Genomic DNA, 15,000 nt, shown 5'->3' with positions numbered 1-15,000 from the left:
AAAGATGGGAAAATGAGGCCTTTGTCCCCTAAAGGACTTAATCTCTGTATTAGCAAGATATCATCTGCAGATTTTGTCATTATTATATTTATTGCTGATATTTTATTTTTTAATTATTTCTGTGATTACTATCAAATTAAAGTTTTTATATATATATACATATATATATATATATATATATATATATATATATATATATATATATATATATATATATATATATATACATTCAATTTATGTATTTAGCCCCCTGGACCAGACTATTGTAACCACCTAAGGTATCTAGTGAAATTTAAGCTATATAATTTGTGCACTAACTGTTATAACTCTCAATGCATTTTTTTTTTCTCTCCAATATTATTACTATTACCAGTATTATGATTACTATCTTTTATGCTACCTCAGCTATTTTGTGGATAAGTGCCGATTACTAATTTTTCCTATCATGTTGACTCATATATCTAGATTGTGTATGTTACTGTGTATTTTGTATGTGTATTGTATATGGTCTTGAACCGAAATAAAGGATATTATTATTATTATTATTATTATTATTATTATTATTATTATTATTATTATTATTATTATTATTATTTAACCAAACAAAAACTTCTTTCAGTTTTCTTCTGAAGATTGAAAAAGAAACCCACAAATTCAATTTGTAACTTGTTTACTTCTAAGTATTTACATTTAGTTTTACTCCACACTCGAGTACTTTCAGGCCCTTCTGTGGCCCATTCTCAAGAGATGTTGGGATGTTAGCCTGGGTCAAGGCCCAGCAGTCTTCTGGAACTTCTTCTCGTTGTGCTGTCATTTATGCGATGGCTGTTCTGGTTTTCTTGAGAGTTGCCAATCCCCTCTTGTCGCTCTGATATCCTGAGCTGATGGTCAATGGGATTCACACTTGTGGTAAGGGTGTGGTCACCGTAAGTCTGTTGGGCAGGAAACCTAATCTCCAGGTCAGCAGGGTCAATCTTAGCTTCTTTTAATATCAAAGCTCGGCTTATGGGATCTTCTGAGGTAAAACCTTTGTTTCCTTCAATTACTTTGATCTCTCTGATAAGCGCACCTTCTACTACCCTCCTGTGACTAATTTTGTTGCTTTTGTATATAAGCCTACTGTTTTTGAAATCCATCCTATGGTCATTTTCCCACAATGTCTAGCTATAGCACTCCCCTGAGAGTTAAGCTGTACTGCCCTTCTATGTTCTTGGACTCTAGTCCTTATTCCCCTACCTGATTCCCCCACATATCTGTCTCCACAATTATTGCAATTGTTATGTATACCCCCGCTACATCATCTGTATTACTGTCTTCTCCTTCCAATTTATTTTTACATACTTTGTTTTTTAAGGTATTATCAAAGGTATAATACAATTTATATTGACTTTCTTTCATTTTTGACGTGATTTGTTCATTTTATTTTAGGCATAAAAGGGAGGGCAACTATTTTCTTGTTTTCTTTATTCCATGTACTCTCTACATTCGCTCTGTAAAATATTTTTCTAGCTTTGTGAGTGCCCTTTTTCTGAACCATTCCGGGTATGCTAATGCATCGAAGCTTTTATCGATGTAATTTTATTTCTTGCTCAGAATATAGGGGTAAAATGTACAGGCTACTAGATGATGAAACTACTTATGCTAAAATAGAGAATCCTCCAACAATCCAAAAGCTTCAGAATACCTTTAATCAGAATGTGAAAAAAATAATCAGTAGACTAGGTAATGGGAAGGACATGCTATGCACTAAATTATTCTCAAGTAAATTACCTGAGCTTGCATATATATATGGCAGCCCCCAAAATACACAAGGAGGGCTGCCCTCTACGCCCTATTGTTTCTAGTAGGAAATCTCCTAACAAAAACTTAGCTGTGTGGTTAGCTGGAGAACTAGGAATATACTTAGGTATATTTTCAGAATCCCATATTAAACATTCAGTAGATTTCATAGACAAAGTTAAGAAAAAGAATATAAGGGACATGGTTAGTTTTGATGTAGTAGCATTATTCACCAATGTCCCCTTAGATAAAGTATTAGAATTCCTACAGACTAAACATAATGAGGGTATTTTCAATCCAAACATCGAAATAGGCGTCTTCCTTGAGTTGATCAAATTGTGTGTCAGTGATACTTATTTCACGTTTGAGGGACATGTTTACAAACAGAAATTGGAGTAGCTATGGGGTCCTCATTATCACCTATACTCGCTAACATCTATATGGAATATTTCGAAACTAATCTAGTTCCTAATGTGAATGTCCCTAACTTAAAACTGCAAGGATGGTGGAGATACGTGGATGATATTTTTGCTATTCTGCAAGGGGATGGAAATAAAATAGAACTTTTCTAGATGAGCTCAATAAGTTTGATAACAATATCCAGTTCACTTTAGAGAAAAGTAACAATAATAAACTGCCCTTTTTAGATATACTCATAGAAAAAAAAAGAAACAGGATATGAATTCAGCACATATAGAAAGCCCACACATACAAACTCATATATTCATTTCTTCTCTTTTCATAGTCATGATATAAAAATAGGGGTTCTAACAGGTTTATTTCTTAGGGCAATGAGAACGTGTGACCCTTGCAAGATAGAGCAAGAAATAAATTACATCGATAAAAGCTTCGATGCATTAGCATACCCGGAATGGTTCAGAAAAAGGGCACTCACCAAAGCTAGAAAAAATATTTTAACAGAGCGAATGTAGAGAGTACATGGAATAAAGAAAACAAGAAAATAGTTGCCCTCCCTTTTATGCCTAAATGAAACAAAATCACGTCAAAAATGAAAGAAAGTCAATATAAATTTGTATATACCTTTGATAATACCTTAAAAAACAAAGTATGTAAAAATAAATTGGAAGGAGAAGACAGTAATACAGATGATGTAGCGGGGGTATACTAATCAATTGCAATAATTGTGGAGACAGATATGTGGGGGAATCAGGTAGGGGAATAAGGACTAGAGTCCAAGAACATAGAAGGGCAGTAAACAGCGTTAAACTCTTCAGGGGAGTGCTATAGCTAGACATTGTTGGAAAATGACCATAGGATGGATTTCAAAAACAGTAGGCTTATATACAAAAGCAACAAAATTAGTCACAGGAGGGTAGTAGAAGGTGCGCTTATCAGAGAGATCAAAGTAATTGAAGGAAACAAAGGTTTTACCTCAGAAGATCCCATAAGCCGAGCTTTGATATTAAAAGAAGCTAAGATTGACCCTGCTGACCTGGGAGATTAGGTTTCCTGCCCAACAGACTTACGGTGACCACACCCTTACCACAAGTGTGAATCCCATTGACCCATCAGCTCAGGATATCAGAGCGACAAGAGGGGATTGGCAACTCTCAAGAAAACCAGAACAGCCATCGCATAAATGACAGCACAACGAGAAGAAGTTCCAGAAAGACTGCTGGGCCTTGACCCAGGCTAACATCCCAACATCTCTTGAGAATGGGCCACAGAAGGGCCTGAAAGTACTCGAGTGTGGAGTAAAACTAAATGTAAATACGTTAGAAGTAAACAAGTTACAAATTGAATTTGTGGGTTTCTTTTTCAATTATTATTATTATTATTATTATATACACTCCTTTATGGATTGCGAAATTTTCTAGAGGAAAGTCCGTCTGTACCGACCCAGTGACAAAAAAGGGAAATCAAAGCCATTTATCAAGTTTATCTTTTATTGGGCGACAGAATTTGACAAATGAATTCTTCGGTCTCATGATGGATGGCTTCTCATTTTTGAATAAAAGAAAGGACTTTTTTTTTTTTTTTTTTTTTTTTTTTTTTGTTTTTTTTTTTTTTTTTTAAAGTCGTGCAAGGCTTTCGTCCGAAGAAAAATTCAGGAATGGCAAAAGATCGCGTCTTTATCCAGCCGAAGGATTTTAGGAAGTTGAAGAATCTTTATGAAAGAGGTTTTCGATGGTATTATAAAGAAGTCTTCGTTGAAAGATATAGAAATTACGAATTATACAATACCGCTTTACGGTTGATTGTTTGTATGGTGTTCTTACGTTGCTTTGAACCAGTGGTTATTCAGCAACGGGACCAACGGCTTTACGTGACTTCCGAACCACGTCGAGAGTGAACTTCTATCACCAGAAATACACATCTCTAACCCCCTAAATGCTCGAGAATCGAACTCGCGGCCACCGAGGTGCCACGCCAACACCATACCGACCACGCCACTAAGGCGCTGCTTTCCGGTTGACATTACGAGAATTTTCCACCAAACCAAAACACTGCAAGGTCCCCCCTTTTTTTTTTTTTTTTTTTTGTTTTTTACTCTGTCGTAATTCACGACAGAGTAAAGGAAGGACAAAACCCTGAAATAATAGTCAAATCCCCAAAACAGTCACAAACGGCTTAATTATGGTGGAAAACGCCTGAAATACGGCCCCTCAGTCCCGTGTGCGAGAGAAAGGGTTTTTCCCACACGGCAAGTCCGGATTCTTCCTCCGTAATCCTTACTTATGGACAGATTGTTGTCGACATAAATTTATATTTCGCTACAAAGAGATCCGGCGGTTTGGGGCCACGCTATATTTATAAGGCAGGGTAAGAAAATGGCATTATGATATCTTTGCCTCCTTTGCCATTTTTTTCTCTCCTTTTTTGTGAATTTTCTCATTTTCTTCCTTGCCTCTTTTTTTTTTTTTTATTAAGGAACTTTCTTATTTTCTTCCTTGCCATTTCTTTTCTATTTTTTATGAATTTTATTATTTTCTTCCTTGTCTCTTTTTACTTTTTTAAGGAAATTTCCTATTTTCTTCCTCGTCATTATTTTGTTAAACAAATTTCTTATTTTCTTCCTTGCCTCTTTTTTTTCTGAAATTTCTTATTTTCTTCCTTGGCATTTTTTTGGACATTTTTTGTTTTCTTCTTTGCCATTTTTTCCCCTTTTTATGAATTTTCTTAATTTCTTCCTTACCTCTTCTTTTCTATTTTTTAAGGACATTTCTTATTTTCTTCCTTGCCTTTTTATTTCATTATTTATGAATTTTATTATTTTCTTCCTTGCCTCTTCTTTTCTATTTTTTCTTAAGGAAATTTCTTGTTTTCTTCCTTGCCATTTTTTATGAGTTTTTTTTTTTTTTCTTGTTTACTATCTACGCTTTTTTTTGGATACTCTTTGAGTCCGACGAATTGGAAGCAGGAATTCAAAGACCGAATACTTTGTATTACCTCGGTTTCCAAAAGCAAATGTCAATAAAACAGCTGTTTTGAAAATTATGTCCCATTACTGCGAAATCAACCGAAAATATGAATAACATCCCAGGACATCATGATACGTTCTTGTTTATACGATATTTCTTTTACTGAATTATGCAACACCGGTTACCCTCCGTCTCCCACACCCTCAACCGCCCACCAACCCAACAACCGCCGCCCCGCCCATGGATGGATTGGAATATGGAATTTATCCCAAGCGCTGGGACCTACGTGGTCATTCAACATGAAATTTAAATTGAGATTAAAAAAGTTTGAAATTTGCAACAGGATGGCAATCTCGCAGTTCAACCATGAGACAACTGTTACATGAAGGAAAGAGAATATATCCGTAGGTTCAGTAAAAGGAATGGAATGGGTTGCAGCTAAGGGCCGAAGGGACGCTGCAAAGTTTTATTTATCATTTATCTATTATAGATTTATTGACATAGTAATTTACACCAAACTGGGCATATTGCATGATAATATACACACCAAAAAATAATACTTTCTATTCAAAATACATTACATTGCACATTTTCTTTCATTAATAAATATCGTTTGTTCCAGCAAAAGTTGCTAAACTTGTGAATAATTCTACGGCAAACACCATTATTCAAAAAATAACATATTTGTTAGGTTACATTGTTACTTTGAGAATCTTTCGATATTGACAATTCATTATTTCATTACATTCTAAAATATAATGCTGCATCGTACGTTTGCGCGGCTTATCACATAGTTTACAAAAACTTCCTTCAACACCAATAAACAGACTACAATGTTTCCACCTATGAAGAGTCGACTAAACCTTGGTTTTACGTGTGATGTTTTCAATCAACTGATTTTAGCCAGTACAACTAACTACTGAAATATCTGCCTTCTTGGTTGTGTGGACAGAAATCGTCCCATAAAAAATAAATAAAGAATGAAATAACGAATAATTAAATAAACAGATAAATAAAAGGATAAAAAATCAATGCAGACAATGTTCGACCTTTGACGCAAAAAAAGCTTCAAAACAAAAGCAGAGAACAAGTACCTGAATAGCACAAGCACTCAAGCATACACATTCTTTTTTTTAGAGAGAGAGAGAGAGAGAGAGAGAGAGAGAGAGGAAGGCCCATCGATTTAATCTTGTCATCTATAGCTGTTATGAAGAACAAGTAGTACATGAATGGCACAAGCACTCAAGCATAAAATGAGAGAGAGAGAGAGAGAGAGACCGACGACGAGAGAGAGAGGAGTAAGAAGAGAGAGAGAGAGAGAGAGAGAATGATGCGTGTACCTTTAATACCCGCCCATCATCGACTTGGCTCACTCGCCAATCACGGACTGGGTATGAGATTACCTACTTTTCCTCTCGCTAAATAATGAGCTCTCTCTCTCTCTCTCTCTCTCTCTCTCTCTCTCTCTCTCTTTTGGCGGGGAGTTGGGGGTGGGTGTGTGAGGGGAAAGGGTGTTTGGGGAGGGTGCGAAGATCAATGGCTGATGGAGTTACTGGTATGGAGAATTATTAAAAAAAAAATAGTCACATTCTATATCTGTAGTTCACGTTTTCCCCTTCACATTAAATCATAGAAGGATGATATCGTCTAGATGAACAGAACAAAGTGATATCGTATCATTATAAAATGTTCAGTTTAAGGTGGATATGTATATATGTATATATATATATATATATATATATATATATATATATATATATATATATATATATATATATATACATATATACGTTGAAACCGAATAATATCTAGGTGGTTTTTCCTCTTATTTTTTCGTAAAATAAAATGCTCTCGTTTTAAATTGTTTATTCAAACCTAATTTTCTTTATACTGCTATACACACTCGCCTTCACTTTTTTTTCTGCAAGAGATTCAAGAGTCGTAACCGAAACTTAAAAATAAATATCATTAGTCAAAGAAACCATTTTTCTAATTTTGTTCAAAATATTCCTCCTACGTCAGAGTCTCAAACCAGCTACCGCCATCTTTGGCACTATATATCTCCTATCTCCTGTTATAGATTTCTCCTTCAAAGTCACCTAATGTGGTCTCTCCAACCCACTTCCGCTTAGATCTTCCATCCCCCTACCTCCAACAGACCTCCAAACCCCAACACCCATACTCCACCTCCCCACCAATCTTCCTCCCTCATTACCTTGTCGGTATCGCCATCTCTCTTCTGTTTTGAATTCCCGGGTTTTGTCTCTCTCTCTCTCTCTCTCTCTCTAACTCACAATCAACAGAGAAAACATCACTCCATTAGATTACGTCCTAAGGACACGACAACCCTAATGTGTGTGTTTTTTTTTTCTTTTATTTATTTTTTCTGCTGATGGGTAATTTAATCACATAATCGTCAAAGAGACAGAAGCTCGCTCAGTTGCGTCTGCTATTAAGGTGTATCTGAATAAATAAATAAATAAATAAATAAATATATATATATATATATATATATATATATATATATATATATATATATATATGCATACACACACACACACACACACACACACATATATATATATATATATATATATATATATATATATATATCTATATATATGTAGTATAGTATATCCTGGCGTTTCTCCTTTGACATTTACGGAGATGGCATCTTAAGGATCTTGATGTGTAAGCCTTAATGCGTATGTGTTGAGGAACATCTGACAGTGTGTGTGTATTTGTGACTGTGGAAATGTGATTCTAATCACTCACAGAGGTAAAACCTACGGTTACCTTTGTACGAAACTCTCAGCCACGGCCCAGGAAAATCTCAGTTAGCGTCCCATGACACTTTCACCCACATCCCGGTGGTGGCCTGTGTTGTTAGCAACTATAGAGGTGCCAGACGCATGATCATGGCTAAATTTAACCTTGAATAAAAATAGAATACTGAGGCTAGAGGGCTGCAGTTTGGTAAGCTTGATGACTGGGGGATGGATGATCAACATGCCAATTTGCAGCCCTCTAGCCTCAGTAGTCTTTACGATCTGAGGGCGGAACAGAAAAAGTGCGGACAGACAGACAAATAGTCATCTGAACAGATGTCTTTTACAGACAACTAAAAGCTAAATACTGCTTCCTTTCAAATGTATATTTATATAACTTTAATACACAAGAAGGCCCGAAATCTACTTCAATCTCCTAAATCTCTTCCCCCCATTTATGGAAGAGGAGAGTAATGCAAATATCTTACCAAAATTTATGGAAGAGGAAAATTATCCCCCCGCCCTCCACCAACCCCACATACCAGAAAGAGGAGAAGCTCTTTTACCCCCATTTGTGGAAAGAGAGACTCTCCCCACATTTCCCCTCTAAGAAGGATGGAATACTCTCTTTCTCCCCCCCCCACTAATGGAAGAGATGAATATTTTCCCCCACTTATGTAAGAGGAGAACATGCCCCCCCACCCCATTTTTATTTATGGAAGAGGAGAATAATGAGAATCTTTATCCCCATTTATGGAAGGGGAGAACATCCCCCATTTTTATTTATGGAAGAGGAGAATAATAAGAATCTCTTCCTGCACATATGGAAGATAGTAACATCTCCCCACCCCCATTGAGAGGAGAATCTCTCCCCCCATTTATGAAAGACAAGAATCTCTTTCTCCCATTAATGGACGTAGAGAATCTTTCATCCTCCCCCACCCCCACAACCATTTATGGAAGAGGCGAACGCCCCCATTAACGGAGAATATTTTTTCCACATTTATGGAATAGGAAACTCGATTTTCCCCATCTATGGAAGAGGAGAATATCTCTCCCCAGTTATAGAAGAGGAAAAACACCCCTCCCCATTTATGGAAGAGGAGAAACACCCTCATCCATTTATTGAAGAGGAGAAACATCTCCTCCGCCATTTATGGAAGAAGATAAACACCCCTTCCCCCATTTCTAGAAGAGTCAAAACATCCCCTCCCCTATTTATGGAAAAGTCGAAACACCTCCCCTCCCCCATTTATGGATTAGGAAAATCATGAGAATCTCTATCCCCAATTATGGGGAAAAAGATTCTCATGATTCTCATGAGGGGGTGTTATGGAAGAGGAGAAACACCCCTCCGCCATTTCTGGAAGAGGATAAACACCCCCTCCACAATTTATGGAAGGAAGAATCATGAGAATCTCAATCCCCCATTTATGGAAGAGGATAAACACCCCCTCCCTATTCATGGAAGAGGAAAAACATCGCCTTCCCTATTTATGGAAGAGTCGAAACACCCCCTCCCTCATTTATGGAAGAGGAGAATCATAAGAATTTCTATCCCCATTTCTGGAAGAGGAGAAACACCCCTCCCCCATTTATGGAAAAGGAGAATCATTAGAATCTCTATCCCCCGTTTATGGGAGAGGAGAAGATGGGGGAGGCCTTATTATGCACAAAGTCCCCCATTTATGGAAGAGGTGAAACACCTCTCCCCCATTTATGGAAAAGGAGAATCATTAGAATCTCTATCCCCCATTTATAGGAGAGGAGAAGATGGAGGAGGCCTTATTATGCACAAAGTCGGTTTTTACAGAGTTCCCACTATGGTATCATCCAGGCTTTGTATTTAAGCCTTCCCTTATCATCAAGATTCCAGGCTGTAATCTACCTTACTTTTTCCTATATCCTCCCCAACAACATTCCCCCTTTTCATATTTCATTTCTGTCTAATAATTATTCCCTGATATCTCTTTTGCAACCATTTTCCTTGCACATAAATCTTGTGTTTTTTTGTAGTTAGTTTTCTTTCCATTTTCTTTTGGGAAAGTTTCTTTCTTTTTTAATCAAAGTTATTCACCTTTAGCATTTGGCATTATCTTTATCATTCATTGGCAAAAGTTTCATATATCTATTAAATGTTCTTTATAGTATAGGGAAAGTAGATTAGATTTCTATATACCTTTCTTGTGGTAACATCATTCATTGGCAAAGGTTCATATATCTATTACATATTCTTTATATAATTGGGAAAGTATATTAGATTTCTATATACTTTTCTTGGGTGAAGGGTCGACTCACATGATTAATGATAATATTAAATGAATGAGTTAAACTTTTATTCACTGTCTCTATTTTGCATTATTTTTATCATTCATTGGCAAAGGTTTCATATATCTATGAAATGTTCTTTATATTGCTAGGAAAGTATATTAGATTTCTATAAACTTTTCTTGGGTTAGGAGTCGACCTACATGATTAATGATGATTTTAAAGAAAAGAATTATACTTTTCGAGTGAATGCTCTGTATAGTTATTCATATTATTTCAGCTGTTAATAATAATTGTAGTTTGCTGTTTTTGAATAAAAGCAAATCCCCACTTTTTCCTAAAATAAAAAAATAATGAGCTTCAAAATTATTCTTGTTAAGCTAAATGGTAATAGGAGTATTTTTAACACACTCATAGCAAGCGGTATCGCATAGCGTATACGCTTAATTAAGCTTTATAAAATTTGCAAGGGAATTTCATTTTGAACTCGCCCTGCCTAACGCTGCCAGGACGCTCTAAACATGTTTTTATAACTGTGTTTAGAGCGTCGTAAACTTAAATAAATAGAGATCACGATTCCATTGATGTTGGAGGTAGTTTCATCTGAATTTGCTCTTTTCGATAGTAAATAAACAGCTCTTTCATCGCGCTTAACTATCGTAGAGTAGTGTCGTTAGTGTATCTCATGCTGTGCACTGCATGCACTATTACTTAAAAAGCTCTTTGCAGTGCCTTTTCGACCCTTCACTGCAACAGCTTTCATTCCTTTTACTGTAGCTCCGGTTCGTGTTATTTTTTTCACATTTTACTTAGCACCTTCTCCTAACAACGGTTTAAGAGAAACAATGAGGCTTTCCTCCTGTTACCTTTAAAAGCTTTCTATTCTCAGTTTCCCTTTCAGCGTTGAATGACCTTTGGCCTGAATTGTGTATGCCCTTCCATTCCATCCAATGTTTTTCGGATTTGATAAATGGCTGTAGCGAGGGTGATGTAGTATATACATTACGTAGAGCCTGCCTTCATGACGCCAAGTTCGGGGAAATTCTCCTTGATAAGACGACAAATGGGAGAGGTATACAAAGACCTCTTTTGGTATACAAACCTCTCCTGTACATTGGCTCCGAATGCCATCAACGCGAATCAAACGCATCAATTTGCATCAACTTACATCAGCTTTCCTATATGGAAAACTTCCAGCGAATCTTCTCACCCACCTCATCACATCCGCTCATCAATAACGCTCCTTCCCCCTTGCGTACAATGCGCTCTCAACCACACATCTCCCGCGCGCTTCCTCTCCCGCCTGACGAATGGAAAATCCCGGGTTATGAGCGAGCGAGAGGGCGAGGGCGCCAGACCTGCACGTTCCCCAAAACAAATTGTGGGAAGATTGGATATATCGATTTCCTATTTGACTTTCGAGTCCTGGGGTTTCTCGGTTCCTTTGTGGCATGGCGAAAGGAGTGGTTGCTTGTTTGACAGTGGATTTCCATAGCCTTTTCTTCACACACACACACACACACACACACACACACACACACACACACATATATATATATATATATATATATATATATATATATATATATATATATATATATAGGTGTGTATGTGCGTGTGTGTGTGTGAGAGAGTGTCTGTGTATTAGTGACGTAATACCTTTAACGCATAGAGATCGCTAGATAAATAAAGAGAAGTATAGACATGTCATTGTATTGCGAATGATTGACCTTTTTTTTTTAACGAAAATTCCGTTTCTTGTTGTTGTTGTTCTATAATGATATGAAGGGAATAGTTTTAATTGTCAATATAATAATAATAATAATAATAATATGAAGGGAATAGTGTTTTTTCAACAGCTTTCTCTTCACACACACTAGTATGTGTGTCTGTGTTAGTGACGCAAAACACTTTTACACACAGAGATCTCTAGATCTCTGTGTGCAAAGGGAAGTATAGACAGGTGACTGTATTGCGAATTAGTTATTGATAATTTTTTTTCTACAAAAATTCCGTTTCTTGTTGTTCTTCTTCCAATAATAATAATAGTTAACAATAATGATATGAAGGGAATAGTTTGATTTTTAACATACTACTGCTAACTACTACTACTACTACTACTACTACTACGAATAATAATAATAATAATAATAATATAATAATAATAATAATATATTATTATTTTATTATCATTATTATTAGTTAATTATCAAAGAACACTGTCGAAATAAAAAAAAACCTACAGTCCTGCCGAAATCACATTTGGTATTAATCTAATTTCAATACATTAATGGCCTCAGAAAGAAATAGAATAGATAATCATGACGGGGATATCACTCATGCAAATGACTGCAATCACAGAATGATTTTCCAGGTTCATCAATAAATGCGTGATAGATATGATTTCCCCTTCAGACTTAATTTAAGTTTTTGACATTGCAGGAGAAATAACTGAACGAGAGAGAGAGAGAGAGAGACGAGAGACGAGAGAGAGAGAGAGTGAGAGCGAGAGAGAGAGAGAGAGAGAGAGAGTGAGAGAGAGAGAGAGAGAGAGGCAGAGAGCGCTCATTGTAATACGAAGTCAAGAACAGACCAGTGTGTAGAAAACTTCAACAATGCTATCTTTTTCTTTTTAACTAATTGGAAACTGGTAATCTCTCTCTGGTCTCTCTCTCTCTCTCTCTATATATATATATATATATATATATATATATATATATATATATAATATATATATATATATATATATATATAGATAGATAGATAGATAGATAGATATATATCACAGAATATTTCAAGCGAACATGTAAGAGTTTTTTGTTTTTTCTCGAAATAATCAGCCCCTCTGGTGCTACTATCATCCCTGACTTCAAGCGTAGCCTCTTTAATCTAATATTTCCTGAGAGCAATACATCACCAACTCTTGAAAAAAGTGAAAAAAAAGAAGAAGAAAAAACTTTCCAAACTTACACCATTAGGATAATGAACGCCAGCATGAGAAATGGTACAAGAAATCAAGTTTATAAGTTTATTCCTTCGCCATGAAGATAAAAGAAAATACTTCTCAGAAGGGGATGGAATTTGAAACTTAGGCCTAAGGCCTAGCGAAGGTGCAACAGGAGGAAAACTTCGCTGTTGAATTATGAAACAACTGCTAGGCGAGGGTCGAGGAAGGTAATATGGAAGAATGGTGGTTAGTGTCATGGCATGCCACTCAAATATCGCGGGTTCGTGTCTCCCGATGGAAAATCACTGGCTCTGTGTCATGCTCTGTTACTGCTGCAGTGTGGCTTCTGAGGTGGGAGCTTGAAAACAACATTCTTGGGAAGCTTGAATTTCAAGTCAATGGCTCCTTTGTGCTTGTTCCATGTGAATAGGTTTCATCTACTGAAATAATAATAATAATAATGATGATAATAATAATAATAGGAGAATGACAAACAGAACAGAGGAATGGCACAACAAACCAATGCACGGACAATACAAGAGACAGACTAAAGAACTGCTCCAGCGATGACACATGGCAATGGCTACCGAGGGGAGAGCTCAAGAAGGAAACTGAAGGAATGATAACAGCGGCACAAGATCAGGCCCTAAGAACCAGATATATCCAAAGAACGATAGATGGAAATAACATCTCTCCCATATGTAGGAAGTGCAATACGAAAAATGAGACCATAAACCACATAGCAAGCGAATGTCAGGCACTTGCACAGAACCAGTACAAAAAGAGGCATGATTCAGTGGCAAAAACCCTCCACTGGAGCCTGTGCAAGAAACATCACCTACCTTGCAGTAATAAGTGGTACGAGCACCAACCTGAAGGAGTGATAGAAAATGATCAGGCAAAGATCCTCTGGGACTATGGTATCAGAACAGATAGGGTGATACGTGCAAACAGAACAGACGTGACGTTGATTGACAAAATCAAGAAGAAAGTATCACTCATTGATGTCGCAATACCATGGGACACCAGAGTTGAAGAGAAAGAGAGGGAAAAAATGGATAAGTATCGAGACCTGAAAATAGAAATAAGAAGGATATGGGATATGCCAGTGGAAATTGTACCCATAATCATAGGAACACTAGGCACGATCCCAAGATCCCTGAAAAGGAATCTGGAAAAACTAGAGGCCGAAGTAGCTCCAGGACTCATGCAGAAGAGTGTGATCCTAGAAACGGCGCACATAGTAAGAAAAGTGATGGACTCCTAAGGAGGCAGGATGCAACCCGGTACCCCACATTATAAAATACTACCCAGTCGAATTAGAGGACTAATAGAAAAAAATATATATAACAATAATAATAATGGGCACAATTTTCCTTGTCGAAAATGATGACATTGGTTGCAGGTCCACAATAATACCGCATGTAAAGTCTAAAGTCTTTGATAGATAATAAAAACATTCGAACCTTGTATTAGGTTCATCTTCAGTCAAGTGAACATTATGACTTTGAAAATATGTTGAAGTAAACTTCTGAACAGGACAATTCTACAATGACGAACGCAACTAGGTAATTCCGTTGTTGATGTTCGAATTCCTGTTTGCTATTCTGCTGGAACGTCTTGTGGGCTGTGATGATGCTGCATGGTGTTGTTCCCTTGGTGGCGCGACTGCAACATTGCTGGACGTCACGTCCCCCGTGCTGTAAAGCTAGTTTTTCCTCTGCCTGTTGCTGCCCCCTCTTCTGCTCTCCTCCTTCAGACAATTTACAGCACGTGGGACGTACGTCCAGCAATGTTGCAGTCGCGCCATCAAGGGAACAGCCATGCAGCATCATAACCCACAAGACGTTCCAGC

The 15,000-nt window shown here is 36.8% G+C and overlaps 1 protein-coding gene across 1 annotated transcript in view; it reads right to left on the bottom strand.

The window, feature by feature from the left end:
* LOC135198060 (myelin transcription factor 1-like) overlaps positions 1–14,980 on the bottom strand; it is a 41,498-nt gene extending 26,518 nt beyond the window's left edge. The window contains exon 1 of the mRNA XM_064225460.1: positions 14,696–14,980. Within this exon, the coding sequence (XP_064081530.1) occupies positions 14,696–14,980 (285 nt within the window). The remainder of the gene's footprint in view (positions 1–14,695) is intronic.
* Positions 14,981–15,000: the final 20 nt, after the last annotated feature.

This window comes from Macrobrachium nipponense, chromosome 23 (genome assembly GCF_015104395.2).
Source record: "Macrobrachium nipponense isolate FS-2020 chromosome 23, ASM1510439v2, whole genome shotgun sequence".
In the NCBI taxonomy this organism is placed as follows: domain Eukaryota; kingdom Metazoa; phylum Arthropoda; class Malacostraca; order Decapoda; family Palaemonidae; genus Macrobrachium; species Macrobrachium nipponense.
This window is presented reverse-complemented; position numbering and strand designations above follow the sequence as displayed.